At 39.3% G+C, this 14,649-nt stretch overlaps 1 protein-coding gene across 5 annotated transcripts in view; it reads left to right on the forward strand.

Moving 5' to 3' along the window:
• LOC126916144 (triokinase/FMN cyclase-like) overlaps positions 1 to 10,716 on the forward strand; it is a 111,604-nt gene extending 100,888 nt beyond the window's left edge. For all 5 annotated transcript variants that reach the window (XM_050721614.1, XM_050721611.1, XM_050721616.1 and 2 more), the window contains one exon: positions 10,516 to 10,716. In XM_050721614.1, coding sequence (XP_050577571.1) covers positions 10,516 to 10,633 — 118 coding nt within the window. In that variant the 3' untranslated portion in view covers positions 10,634 to 10,716. The remainder of the gene's footprint in view (positions 1 to 10,515) is intronic.
• Positions 10,717 to 14,649: the final 3,933 nt, after the last annotated feature.

The following is a 14,649-nucleotide window of genomic DNA, read 5'->3' on the forward strand; positions in this document are numbered from 1 at the left end:
CAATCGAAAACGCTAAGATCCCTATTAAATGCACCCTGGTATGTTACCAACGAAACAATCCACCGAGACCTCAAGATACCTACAGTCAAAGATGAAATACACAAGTTCAGAAGCAGATATAGCACAAGAGTCAACAACCACCACAACCCACTAGTCACCCAACTACTGGACACGACGGACCAGATCCGCAGACTAAAAAGAAAATACCCACTAGATTAAACCATTAGTCCTACTAGAATCAACAATATAAAACTATTATAATCCATGTCATTGTATCACGCCAAACTAAGTTACTGAAAATTCTCAACGAGAATTGATTGTAAATATTCTAATAAATAAAAAAAAAAAAAAAAAAAATTTCAAAAAACTATGCGTCTTGGTTTTATTTTGTGCCGGGGCGTATTAATTTATCCATGATGAGTGTTAAGAATGATAGTAAGTTATTAATTTGTTCTGATTGTTTTTCGATTAATTTTTCGAGTCTAGAGAAGTTGTCTGTGTTTCGTAGATGGGGAACATTATTTTGAGAATTGTCCCTATGGATTTTCGGATTATGTTGATTTCTTTGTACTGCTTGGGCATAGGAGATTGAAGTAGTAGCGAATTTTGGAGGACTGGGTACTTGGTTGGTTATCTCTTTGGCTCTGGGTCTAGGATACATATTTATTTATATATTTCGGAGATGAAAGAACACCGGAACCCCTCCTTGGATTCGCGGGAATACCGTAACGTTGTAACTTAGATTAAACAAATGCCGCTCCGATTGTTCGAGATTTATGATCATGAGCTTGGGCTCGAGGCGACAATCAGTCGCCGAACGTAGCCGCGGTCAAAGGGATGAACGTTTTATCTAACAAAGGCACAGAGTAACTCTATACCTCTCCTTAAAAGAAATAGTCGTAGCGACACGTGGCAGTAAATACTTCAATGGTTTCTGTCCCGCGGCCCGCCACACGCAGATTTTGTCCTCCGGGTAAGATGATCGCCGGGTGTCGGCATGCCTTTGCAGTGTGTGTTTAGCTAACGTGAGGACCCGCTATAGATCTTAAGATTTAGTCAAGCGAAGTCCTTCGATAGACTTTGTTGCAACTACGGGAAGATAGGAGAAACCTATCTTCCACGAACGATACCCCCCGTCAACAACCTCCCCTCAAGGGCGGCCAGCATCTCTTTCAAAACGCCGATATGGAGATCGACCAATTAGCAACAGCGCTAATTTCCTTCACCTTTGGAACGAAACGTTGACGAATCCGAGGATCTCATGTCCTTAGACACACCCATTATAGTTTTCCTCGACGGTATCATCGAGACGGAGAGTCATTCTTTCGTGCGATCTCATTGACGAGTGACAGTACCACCTTACAACCAGTGAATACCTCACATCTAGTTAACAAAGAATTAGACTTGAACTGTGCGAGAACATACGTTTATCATCCCGTGACCGCGGATTCGTTTCGAACCTAAGGTCATTATCACTAGTGCTACGAGTGCCTAATCTTGTTGATAAGCCTGTGCTAATAAACTCTTCATTGTATCACGGCAATGGCTAATTGCAATGAGAATTCATCAAACGCCCCTCTCCATAATCCTGACTCTAATCCGACATATATATTGTATTACTATATAAACTATAAACTATATATATTACTTATTTATTTATATATTTAGGATACTTATGTAGGCTGAGCAATCTTTGTAGTTAGCAGGATGGACTCCTTAACAGTGGATGCACTTCGTTGGGGTTTCTTGTGATTTAGTGCACTGATCAGTGGGGTGTGTACCTGCACATTTAAGGCAGCGGAAATTATGGTTGCAATATTTCTGCGTGTGATTGTACCTTTGTCACCTTTTACATTCCACTATCTCTTTTTTTATTAAAGGAGGTTAGATTTTTACTATTGAGTTCATTAGTCGATTTATGTTATAAATTTGTTTGTTATTAGGCTTTTGTTTTAAGTCGATGAAGAATAAGGAAAGCGGGTTTTTCGAGATTCTATGTCTTATGTTGCTGATTTTTGTTACTTCATGACCAAGTTTAAGGAGTTTTACAACTCGAAAAGGTCTTTCTTGTTTACGTTGGTAAGTGTGGTAGTTAGCGTTCAAGGTATTTCTATATGAGTCTGGGTTAGCCGGCAGAATTTTAATTTGGTTATTGTTTATTTTTGATTTGTAATCCTCTTTGTTGATATCTTTCTCAATGAACTTTATCATTGTTTGTATATCGATGACATCATCAACGAAGATAGGTGGGGGAGGGGAATTTTTTTGCTTATGTTAGTTTGTTAGTGTATCAGCGTCCGTGGATTCTAGTATTGCGTATCTATTCAAAGTGGTTTTGCCACAGAGAAGGTAGAGCGGTGCAGTTATGGTTTTGCTCAAGAGAGCCTGGTCGAGATTCTTGGGCCATCTTCGAGCTAGTTCATTCAAGTTCAATAACTAGTCGAGAGGCTATGATTCGGGTCAGAGATTAGGAGCGTTGGAATTTTTCACTAGTGAGTCAGGAAACACTTGGTTTATGTCTGTTTTGATTCATTATCGACGGATGGGCGTCACTAGATCACAGCGTCACAGAGCACCAGACACACGTCTGCACGCTTCGGCACTCAACAGGAAACTGACACTGAAAAACGCGTTAAAAAAAATGAGTTAAAAATCTGCCAGTACCCATATATTAACTCCAAATTAGTGAAAATGTTAGGAAACAAAAATGAAAAAAAGTTATTCTTTTTTCTGATTTATTTTTGCTTGTAGTACCCACCACCCAATTGCACCACGATCCCATATAATCATGTACCTGTATAACAAAATTAAGAGAATAAAACATATGTATCTGGTTAGAACACTGTTTTCTGTTTTCTGTGTTTGATAGATTTGAGAAAATAAATATAATATTCTCAATAATACAGAAAGTAATTTCTTGAGTTGTATGTTTTTATGGATATCTAATTCTGATATATACATATATCTAATATGTAGAACGTATTATGACACATATTAGTAACTGTAAGCATTCAATCATTTAAACAGGTAACATAAAACATTAAACAAAGGAAACTGAAATCTTTTATTCCTTAAAATAAATTTGAGTGTTTGTACATCGGCAATTACACAACGCCACCTGAAGGCTCGACGTAGCGATAGGTTGAGGAACACTGTGATGGTGCCGTAAGTCGCGATGCGTGTTCCGTTGGCCGCGAACAATTCGTAGTCGCTTTTGTTCGCGGATCTGCCTATCTTGTTGCGCGGATACACACATGTGTCGGCACTGATGTCCACTAAGAATGAAATTTTCGTCCTCTTGTCCATGACAAAGATGCAGCGGGTTCCCAAGCAGTCGTCGTATGCCGCAATTTACGGACGGCTGGTCCTGTTTCTCTGCTTTTATTTGCAAGGGGACATTTTCGTGCGCTGTCCCGGAATGTCCGATGATAGTAACATAGACCGGAGTCGGACGATCTTTCTCGCGACCTCGATTTACTCCGACTCCTCTATCTCGATCGCTGACGAGGATGATGATTGAAACTCAGAGCACCCACCGGGGCCCGCAGTTGGTTCATTTGGTCACTCAACGCGTTGAAGGAGGCGACACAAGTTTCGTTTACTCCAACGTTTTGAGCTGGTGGATCAATTACCGTCGTTATTGGGGCAGTACGCTGGCACTCCCCTCCAAATTCCTTTGATATCAGGTCCGCTAACTGCATTAATTTTTTTGGGTTCGTATCGTCGACCTCGGCCAGGATACGCCTGATGCGGGCGGATAGTCGATTCCTCCACAACGTGAGGATGAAATCATCAGATGTGGGGGGGGGGGGAGCTAGCGAGTTTTTTAAGGTGCTGATAAAATTGAGATGGCTTCCTATCGCTTATCTCTTTGCTTTCCACCAACTTCTTTACCCGGGCACTGTCTGTATCGGTTAGTATGCGAATGAGTTCCTCTTTTATCCATTAATTTGTTGTAGTGTCTGACCGCCGACACATTTTGCGAGGGTCGCCAATTTTAACTTATCGGTCGTGATGTTCGCCGCGTCGAATTGCGTTTCCAATAAGGCGAACCACACCCTGATGTTCGAGGGTTGCAATGGTAGCATACTGATCGTTATATTAGCTGTGTGCTTGTTATCCGCAGGTTCGTTAGTATTTGCCATCATCTTTGTTCACTTATCACGTCGGGGTCACCAATGTAGAGAACTTGTAGAGGATTGGTAGTTAGAATAACAAGAACACGCTGTTGAAACCCGTCAAATATATTTAAATTAAATGAATAAATAACTATAAATAATGTCGTTGAGACGTTCGTACAGTATATAATTCACAAAATAAGATCGCTGATAAATACTCGATAAATGCTAGATGTAAGATACTCGTCGATAACTCGTTGGATATTCGATAGATAACTGAACTGATTCGGTTACGTCCGTCTATTTTTACTGATCGGAGGAGAGTCGGAAAATTCAAATTCGTCTTTGTTCGACGGTTGCACGTAGCGGCGACATCGTTTTGCCGGAGTTTATTTATTATTACATTACGTATATCCTAATGATCTTGATACTCCGAGGCAAAACAACAACATGATTTGAATTGTCCTCTAACTCATGTGCCGAAAAAATGTGAGATGAAAGGACACCGGGACCTCCCCTTTGGAATGCTTGGGAAAATGCCTAATGCTTTAGTCTTTATGATTTAACTCGATTATAATTGTCCGAGATTTGTGATAGTGAGCTTGGGCTCGAAGTAACAACTAGTCGCTGAACGTGACCGTGGTCACAGGATGAATGTTTTTACCTAACAGAGGTATGGAGTAATTGTATAACTCTCCTTAAAAGAAATAGTTGTCACGGCACGCGACAGTAAACATTCCAACGGTTTCTGTCTCGTGGGTCGCCACACACAGACCCTATTCTTTGGGCAAGATGACTACCAAATGTCGATGCATCTCTACAGTATACGTTCAGCTAGTCTGAGGACCCGCTATAAATCTTAGGATTTTGTTAACTAAGGTCCTTCAAACGGACAAACAGTCTTTATCCTAACAGTTTCTAAATCTACCACCTATTGCAGGAAGATACGGGAAATCTGCGTTTCTCACGAACAACTCTCAAGGACGGTTAGCATCCTTCTACAACTACCAACATAGAAATTAACCAATTAACAGGAACGTCCAGTTTCCTCACTTTCCGAATGATGGTTTTCCTCGACGAATCCGATGATCTCGTGTCCTTAGACACACCCCATCACAGTTTTCCTCTGCAGCATTATCGATATTTACTAGTACAAATATAATTATTACAGAATTTGATAAGTAATCGTGGTAATTAGATACTCGAGAAACTAATGAGTATGATCTTAAGTTCAATAACGAATCCGCGGTCACCGGGATAACAGAATGCGCTTTCTTCCAAAGTCCAACTTGTTCCCAACTTCCTTGTCTTTGTTAAAACAGAATATTCGCCGAGAGTAAAGGCGCTATGTTACTCGTTAATGAGACCTCACGAGAGAATGACTTTCCGTCACGATAATGCTGCAGAAGAAAACTGGGATGTGTCTAAGGACACGAGATCCTCGGATTCGTGGAGGAAAGCTTTCGTTTGGAAAGTGAGGGAAATTGACGTTGCTGTTAATTGATCAATTTCCCCATTGGTGGCTAGAGAAGGATGCTAGCCGCCCTTGGGGGGAAGTTGCTAGCGGATAGCGTCGTTCGTGAGAAAAATAGATTTCCCTTATATTTTTGTAGTTGGGACAAAGACTGTAACTAGTCCTCAGGCTAGCTAAACATACACTGCGGAGATGCGTCAAAATCTGGTAATCTTCTTACCCGAAGTATAGGGTCTGCGTGAGGCGAGCCACGGGACAGAAACCGTTGGAATGTTTATTATCGCGTGCCGCTACAACTGCTTCTTTTAAGGAGAGCTATAGAGTTCCGCCTGGGCAGGCGACCTAAACGGACGTGCGAAACAGTGCTCCAGTGAAAGTGCGGCAAGAGAGAAGAGATAGGGACAAAGTTAAAGCCAAAAATAGACAAAACGTGGAATCATGCAGATTCCACCAATAAAAATAATTAACTCCGGTGAAACATTTTTCATAAATAAAGCTACGGACTCTACATATGTAGAGAAAAATGATGATATTATGGAAACAACACAATCCGATGAAGAGCAAAACATACCAATACACCAGGAAGAAAGCTGGACGGTGGCAACCTCCAGCAAAAAACGGAAGGTAACCCCGCTCGCAAGCGCGAGGAAAATTGATACATATGAAAAAAAACAATGGCTACAAGATATCAAACTGCACAATCCATTCAGCGCACTGCCAGAAGAGGCAGCAACGGACCCAACGGAAAGTCCGACAAACCGTACACCCAATCCACCACCAATATACGTAGACGCAAAAATAATTGACCCCCTCATCGAACTGCTAAACAACATCGCAGGGAAAGACAACTACATCATCAAACAGATAAAAATAGACCAGGTTAAAGTACAAACCAACACCCCAGAAACATTCAGAAAAATTACAAGATCACTAAAGGAAAAAAATGCAGCATATCACACTTTTCAGCTCAAAACAGACAAAAGCTACAAAGCAGTAATCAGGGGACTACACCCAAAAACAAATACTGGAAAAATAAGTGAAGAACTGGCAAAAATCGGACACCAAGTAAGGTCAATAAATAACATAAACAAATACGATACCAAACAACCACTACCGCTATTCCTAGTTGAACTAGAACCTAAAAACAACAATAAGGAAATATACGATATAGAAAAATTACTAAACACAATAGTAAAAGTGGAGCCACCCAGGCATAAAAAAGAAATCCCACAATGCATAAGATGCCAACAATACGGACACACCAAAAACTATTGTAATAGAACCCCGGCATGCGTTAAATGCGCAAAAAATCATCTCACGACACACTGCCCATCCACGGGAAAAATTGAGGAGGTTAAATGCTACAACTGTAACGGAAACCACCCAGCCAGCTATAAAGGATGTGAAGTAAGAAAACAATTACAACGTAAACTGTTCCCGCCCCTACGAAGCAGAACAATCACTAACACACAAGCCCAACAGGACAGCACAAATCCTGAAATAATTCCAAGTACAGAGCAAGCAACAAACACCAAACCTATCAGCACCAACACCATTGGTGGTCTAAGCTATGCTCAAATAACCAGCCAATCAACATATACACACAACCAATACCACAGCAATAGTAACAATGACACTGCAGAAATCAAAGAACTACTCAAACAATCCATAAAGAACACCGAAATGCTAACCAGAATGATAAGCGAACAAAATGTAGTACTAAAACAGCAAACTCAACAAATCACAGTCATGCTACAACTAATTACAAACGTGCTAAGCAAAAAATAAAAACGGACACTCTAAAAATAGCAGCCTGGAACTCAAATGGCCTGCAACAACGGGCCCTCGAAATTAAAACATTCATATACAATAACAATATAGACATACTACTTGTCTCAGAAACACACTTCACTACAAAAAGCTACTTGAAAATACCATACTACACCATATATGATACCAAACACCCCTCAGGAAAAGCTCACGGAGGGACAGCAGTGATAGTCAGAAACGATATCAAACATTATCTACACAACCAAGTTAACAAAGAATATTTACAAGCAACCACTGTTACAGTTCAAACTAGCAGCAACTACTTCCAGTTGTCAGCAGTATATGTGCCTCCGCGACACAAAATAACAACACAAATGTGGGAAGAATACTTCCAGGACCTAGGGGACAAGTACATCGCAGCGGGAGACTACAACTCAAAGCACACGCTTTGGGGGTCAAGAAACATTACACCTCGAGGTAGAACACTGGAAAAATACATAAGAAATAATAACCTCAATATATTATCCACAGGAACACCGACACATTGGCCGACTGACCTGAACAAAAAACCAGATCTTCTGGACTTTGCAGTTACAAGGGGACTAAACACAAATAACCTAAAAATAACACCCAACCTCGAGCTCAGCTCCGATCATACACCCATAATAATTGAATACAGAAACAAACCAATTCACTATAGCAAACCAGAAACACTATGCAACAAAACCACCAAATGGCAAACCTTCAAAGAAATAATAGAAAGCAAAATAAACTGCAACATCCCGTTAAAAACTCCTGAACACATAGAACAGGCAGTAGCAACATTGACAGCAACTATTCAGGAAGCAGCAAGGACAACCACTACTCCCGAACCAACCAGCAGACAAACAATAACAATCCCGCAAGAAATACTCGACAAAATCAAAGAAAAAAGAAAAGCAAAAGCAAAATGGCAAAAATACAGAACCCGAGAAAACAAAAAACACTTAAACAAACTTGCAAAGGAAATAAAAACAAAATAAAGGAGCACAACGATAACGAATTCGCAAAGTTCATAGGGACACTCTCCACACACGAGAACACCAACTATTCACTATGGAAAGCCACGAAAAAAATAAGGAAGCCAATAATACCCGTCCCGGAAATCAGAAAAGCAGATAACACATGGGCAAGAAGCAACGAAGAACAAGCTGAAGAATTCTTCAACCACCTCTGCAACACATTCACACCACACATTATCAACAACAGCAACCTCAAAAGTCATACGGAGGAGGATCCACAAACCACTACTACCACAGCCGACAAGGAATACACCATACCTAAAACATCGGCACAAGAAATTAGAAACATAATTGATAAAACAAAAAACAACAAAGCGCCAGGAATCGACCTAATCAATGGTAAAATCTTGAAAAACCTTCCGCCAAAAGCAATAAGACTAATTACAATAATATTCAATGCAATTCTAAGAATTCAATACTTCCCCAAACCATGGAAATTAGCACAAATCAAAATGTTACATAAACCAGGCAAAGACCCGCACCAAACTGCATCTTACAGACCAATATCACTGCTCCCAGTATTTTCCAAAATACTGGAAAAGATAATATACGACCGCATAAAACCAATCATAGAGACAAAAAAACTAATACCGGATCACCAATTTGGTTTCAGAAACAAACACTCCACAATAGAGCAAATGCACAGGCTTATAAACGAAATAATAGTAGCACTAGAAAACAAGGAATACTGCACAGCCCTCTTTATAGACATAGAGAAAGCATTCGATAAAATTAACCATGAAAGTCTACTACAAACAATTAGGAAACAATTCCCGGAGCAAATACACCACTTAATAAAATCCTACCTAAGCAGCAGAACCTTCGTAATAAAAATCAAGGACACACATTCTCAAGTTAAAGACATCAAGGCCGGGGTACCACAAGGAAGCGTCCTAGGCCCAATACTATACACATTATACACGGCGAACATACCAACAACTACCAACAGCACAGTATTGACATTCGCGGACGACACAGCTATACTAGTCAGGCATACTAACCCAGAAACGGCAGTCAAAATACTACAAGAACATATCGTAAAAATAGAAAATTGGCTACAAGAAAAACAATTAAAAGCAAACCCCAATAAATGCAACCATATTACATTTACGCTACGGAAAAAGATACCACCAAACATCCTATTGAACGGTACGCATATAACGCAAACAAAGCATGTCAAATACCTAGGACTCCACTTAGATCAAAAACTTACCTGGAAACTACACATCAAATCAATAGTAGAAAAAATACAGAAAACAAGGAGACAAATGTGTTGGCTAACAAGCCGAAAATCCAAACTAAGCACAGAAAATAAAGTGAAAATATATAAAACGATCATAAAACCAATCTGGACGTACGGAATACCACTATGGGGGACGGCAGCAATGAGCCATATAAACAAAATAGAGGTAATACAGGCTAAAATACTCAGAACAATAGTAAACGGACCTTGGTACGTCAGAAACGAAGATATACGAAGGGACCTGGGAATGCCAACGGTCAAGGAAGAAATCAGCAGATACTCCGAGAAATACAAATCAAGAATAGCAACACACATAAACCGGCTAGCTGCGGAAACATACAAAATCACAAATATGGACAGAAGACTAAAAAGGAAGCACCCAGCAGACCTTATAAAGGACATAACCTAACAAACACGAGGATGGTACCCCGCTGGGGGTAGCCACCAACATGCTAATGTAACCGCTAAAAAATTCCACCAAATGTCCAGATTGGACAAATAGTGAATTTAAATAAATAAATAAAAAAAAAAAAGGAGAGCTATAGAATTACTCCATATCTCTGTTAGGAAAAAACGTTCATCCCTTGACCGCAGCTACGTTCGGCGACTGGTCGTCGCCTCGAGCCCAAGCTCACTATCATAAATCTCGAACAAATACAGTCGGATTGAATGACGACAAATGCTTAATTACGGCTATGCTAGAATTTAGATTAAAGTGTTAAGGGACTTTCCCAAAATTCCAAAGGGAAGGCTCCGGTGTCCTTTCATCTCCGACATATACATATAACACATGACTTTTATTCATTTGCATTAAATTCAATTGATTTGTTTATTTAACTTATGTTACAGGGTAGGACGAGCTAGTTATGTAAAACAAACACAATATTTCCAGAATGTAGATGCTGGTGCATATGCTGTTGCGACTTGTGTTGAAGCTATTACAAATGTGCTTAAAACTTTCAATTAATGTTGCTTATTAAGTCATTAAGAAACATAATATTGTAATTTCTTATGATATTTTTATTAAATACATAATTATACATTAACGCATTACGACATGTTACTAAAAATAATATAAATGGTAAAAACATGTCAAAAACTTTCAAAAATTCCATAATGAAAAATAAATGTATTATTTGCTTCAATTTATAAAGAAAACTAATATTTAAAAAATATAATAAATTATAAAATATAGGCTTAATGAAAGTTGTTTCTATAATCATCATACATTGATCTGTTGACCTTGCTTAATTATTGTGTTCTTTTCCTTTAAATCTAAGAATCGCGTGCCACACCGTATCAACCCGTACATTTTTATAGCTTTTATTTAGAAATAAATATCTCCGAACTGTGAAACCTAACTTTCAGATACACCATAGCATCCAATATAAAATTGGTAATTAGGATAAAATTTTCAAAACACTCCACGAACACAATTGTAGTATCGTGGAAATTTAGGTATAAATGTTTCCTGATACTTTTTATAATTTATAATTTATTTACAATGAATAAACTAACAGATGTTAATTAGACAGAAAACGATGGTTGTTTAATTTGAACTAAATGCAACAATTTTACTTTACTTCGATCACTCTCGCAACTCGACAATGCTAACAACTCAATCTCTCAGCTACGCTAGTAATTCACGCAACTCCACGACGCCAACAACTCAATCTCTCAGATACGCTAGTAATTCACGCAACTCCACAACGCCAACAACTCAATCTCTCAGATACGCCAGTAATTCACGCAACTCCACAACGCTAACAACTCAATCTCTTAACAACGCTAGCAACTCTCGCAACTCGACAACGCTAATAACTCTACTCTTCGACTTCTCGACTAGCTCTGACTTCTCGATCAACGTTCTCACTTCTCGATTAACGCTCAACGTTTCTCGATCAACACTCTTTGAATTCAAATCATCCGCCTCCATTAGCGTTATTTTTTCCTCTCTTTAATCTCATCATGTTAACGCTCCGCAAAAACTATGTGACCTTAGTCATATAGGCTTTTTTCCCTATGTAAACTAACAACTGAAGGGCAGACGACATTGTTTTGATCGATTTCTAATCAGGCTTTTTTTGCGATACTACACAATGAAGATACAGAATTAGTAATTGCACACTAGTCACGAGTGACAATTTTACTGTGAATCCTGGAATGCCAAAGCTGTCCAGAGGTTCATCAATGCAATAAACTGCAGGTTACGAGTTGGTTAAAATCGTGTAAGTAGCAGTCCTTGCGCCGAACATAGAACTTCATCAAATAAATTTCTTTTAAAGAACGAAGAACACGCTGTAATTCAGATATGAATGAATTCTAATATTTGCTTGCAAGAAAATTCACAAGAATAACGCTCTATTTCTAATTCAAATTTCGCTTGAAACTTTACACCAAATGGCTTCATGCATGCATAGTGAAAAGCAACCTCTTAGAATATTTCTACAAAATATTCAATTTTACACTTTTTGACTATTTCTCCCGATATAAGGTGACAAACAAACTCGGTTTACGTGCTTTTGTTGATTCTACATAGTGTGTTCGTTAGTACGTTTTTTCAGGTAAACGCTGGACGCCGTAAAATGCAACATCTTGAAATATATATTATTTATATCGGAAATGCTATTTTATGTATAATATAAGGTGACAAACAAACTGTCGTTTTTCGATTTTACTCACGCTACACAGTGTACTCGTTAGTACTTTTCTTCAGATATACACAGAGCTCCGCGAAACGTCATCTTTTGAAATATTTCTACCAAACATGATATTTTACGCATTTTGGCAATCGCCTCTTTCTATGGTGGTAAACAAACCATTGTGTCGCGGTTTTGCTTACGCCGCACAATGTACCCGTTAGTACTCTTCAGGTACACGTAGTACATAGTGAAATGCAATTTTTGGAATATTTCTCTCCAACACCTTATTTTACGTGTTCTGGCAATCGCTCTTGATATAAGTTGACAAACAAACTCGCATTTTACGCTTTTGTTGACACCACACAGTGTGGTCGTTAGCACTTCCCTTCAGGTACATGCTGAACCCCGTGAAATGTAAGTTCTTTGTTTATTTCTATCAAATATGCTATTTTATGTATAAGGTGTAAGTCGTGAAAGTGATAGGAAAAAACACTTGAGTATATTTAACAATATATATATTTGTCGGAGATGAAAGAACACCGGAACCTTCCCTTTGGAACTTTGGGAAGACCCCTAGTATTGTAATTTAGATTTCACCATAGCCGTATTAAGAAACTGTTGTCATTCGATCCGACTGTATTTATTTGAGATTTATGATAGTGAGCTCGGGCTCGAGGCGACAATCAGTCGCCGAACGTAGCCGCGGTCAAAGGGATGAACGTTTTGTCTAACAAAGGCATGAAGTAATTCTATAGCTCTCCTTAAAAGAAATACTTGGGACATGGCACGACGGTAAACGTTTCAATGGTTTTTGTCCCGTGGCTCGCCACACGCAGACTTTGTCCTTCGGGTAAGATGATTGCCAGATGCCAACGCATCTTCACAGTATATGTTTAGCTGGGCGAGGACCCGCTACGAATATTAAGTTTCAATTATACAAAGTCTTTTAAATAGACAAATAGCCTGTGCCCCAACTACGGGAAGATAAGAGAAATCTATCCTTCCTCGAACGACGCTTCCCGCTAGCAACTTTTCCCAAGGACAGCTAATATCTTTCTCTAACCACCAACATGGAAATTGACCAATTAACAGCAACTTCAATTTCCCTCACCCTTCGAACGAAGACTTTTCTCCGCGAATCCGATAATCTCGTGCCCTTAAGCACACCCATCATAGATTTCTTCGACAGCGTCACCGCGACGGAGAGCCACTCTCTCTAGTGCGATCTCATCAGCAATCGATCTGTCTTTCGTATACGTAATAATTGCCCCTTGATCTAACATACAGTGTAACATAGACGCTAACGAAGGGTAAAGTTCGTCATCCCGTTGACCGCGGATTCGTTAGTGAGCCTAGGATCATTGTCATTAGCTTCTCGAGTATCTAATTATCGCGATTACTTGTCCAATTCCATCATAGTCATATTTGCACTAGTAAATATCTCCTCTATTGCATAATGATCACGTCTAGCGCCAATAGGAATTCGTTTCACGCCCCTAACCCTAACTCAAATCTTAACGTCAACCCGACAAATATTAGGTATACAATTTCTTTGATACTATTTATTTTATTTTAAATTAGTTATACAGATATTAATGAGACAGAAAACGATGGTTGTTTAATATGGAACTAATACTAACAATCTTATTTTAACTTGGCTGCTCACACAACTCCGCAACGATAACAACTCTACTCTCAACAACGCAACTCGATAACGCTAACTCTAACAACTCTACTCTTTGACTCCTCGATTAATTCTAACAATTCTACTCTTCGACTCCTCGATTAATTCTAACCTCTCGACCCACTCTTACTTTTCGATTAACCGCTCCTTGGCTTCGGATCGCTCCCCTCCATTAGCGCTATTTTTCCCTTTGTCTAATTCCGTCCTGTTAACGCTTCGTAAGAACTAGGTGACTTTGATCACACCGGCTTTTTCTATGTAAACTAATAACCGAAAGACAGGCGACCTTGTTTTGCTTAGTTTCTAACCAGGTTTTCTTCCCACGATACTACAATAATATTAGGCAAACAGGGAATAATTTGGCCACAAATACTCGACCCCGATGAATTTATAAAAAACTATGTCAAGGCAATAGGCAACCAGATGTACAACACCGCGATCTCTGCCAAAATCAAACATTTTCAGTTTATACTTGACATCAGTGATCTCAAAATCTTCGCAATAGGTGAATGTATCAATTTATTTTGCTGCCGAAATGAAACCGTAATCAACAGCCACAATGCGGCACCAGCACCAGGCGTCCCGGCCGCAGCACCCAACATCTGTATCCCGACCAACACATACCACCTCGAAGAAGAAAAAGAATCAGCTGTAATT

This window comes from Bombus affinis, chromosome 5 (genome assembly GCF_024516045.1).
Source record: "Bombus affinis isolate iyBomAffi1 chromosome 5, iyBomAffi1.2, whole genome shotgun sequence".
In the NCBI taxonomy this organism is placed as follows: Eukaryota; Metazoa; Arthropoda; class Insecta; order Hymenoptera; family Apidae; genus Bombus; species Bombus affinis.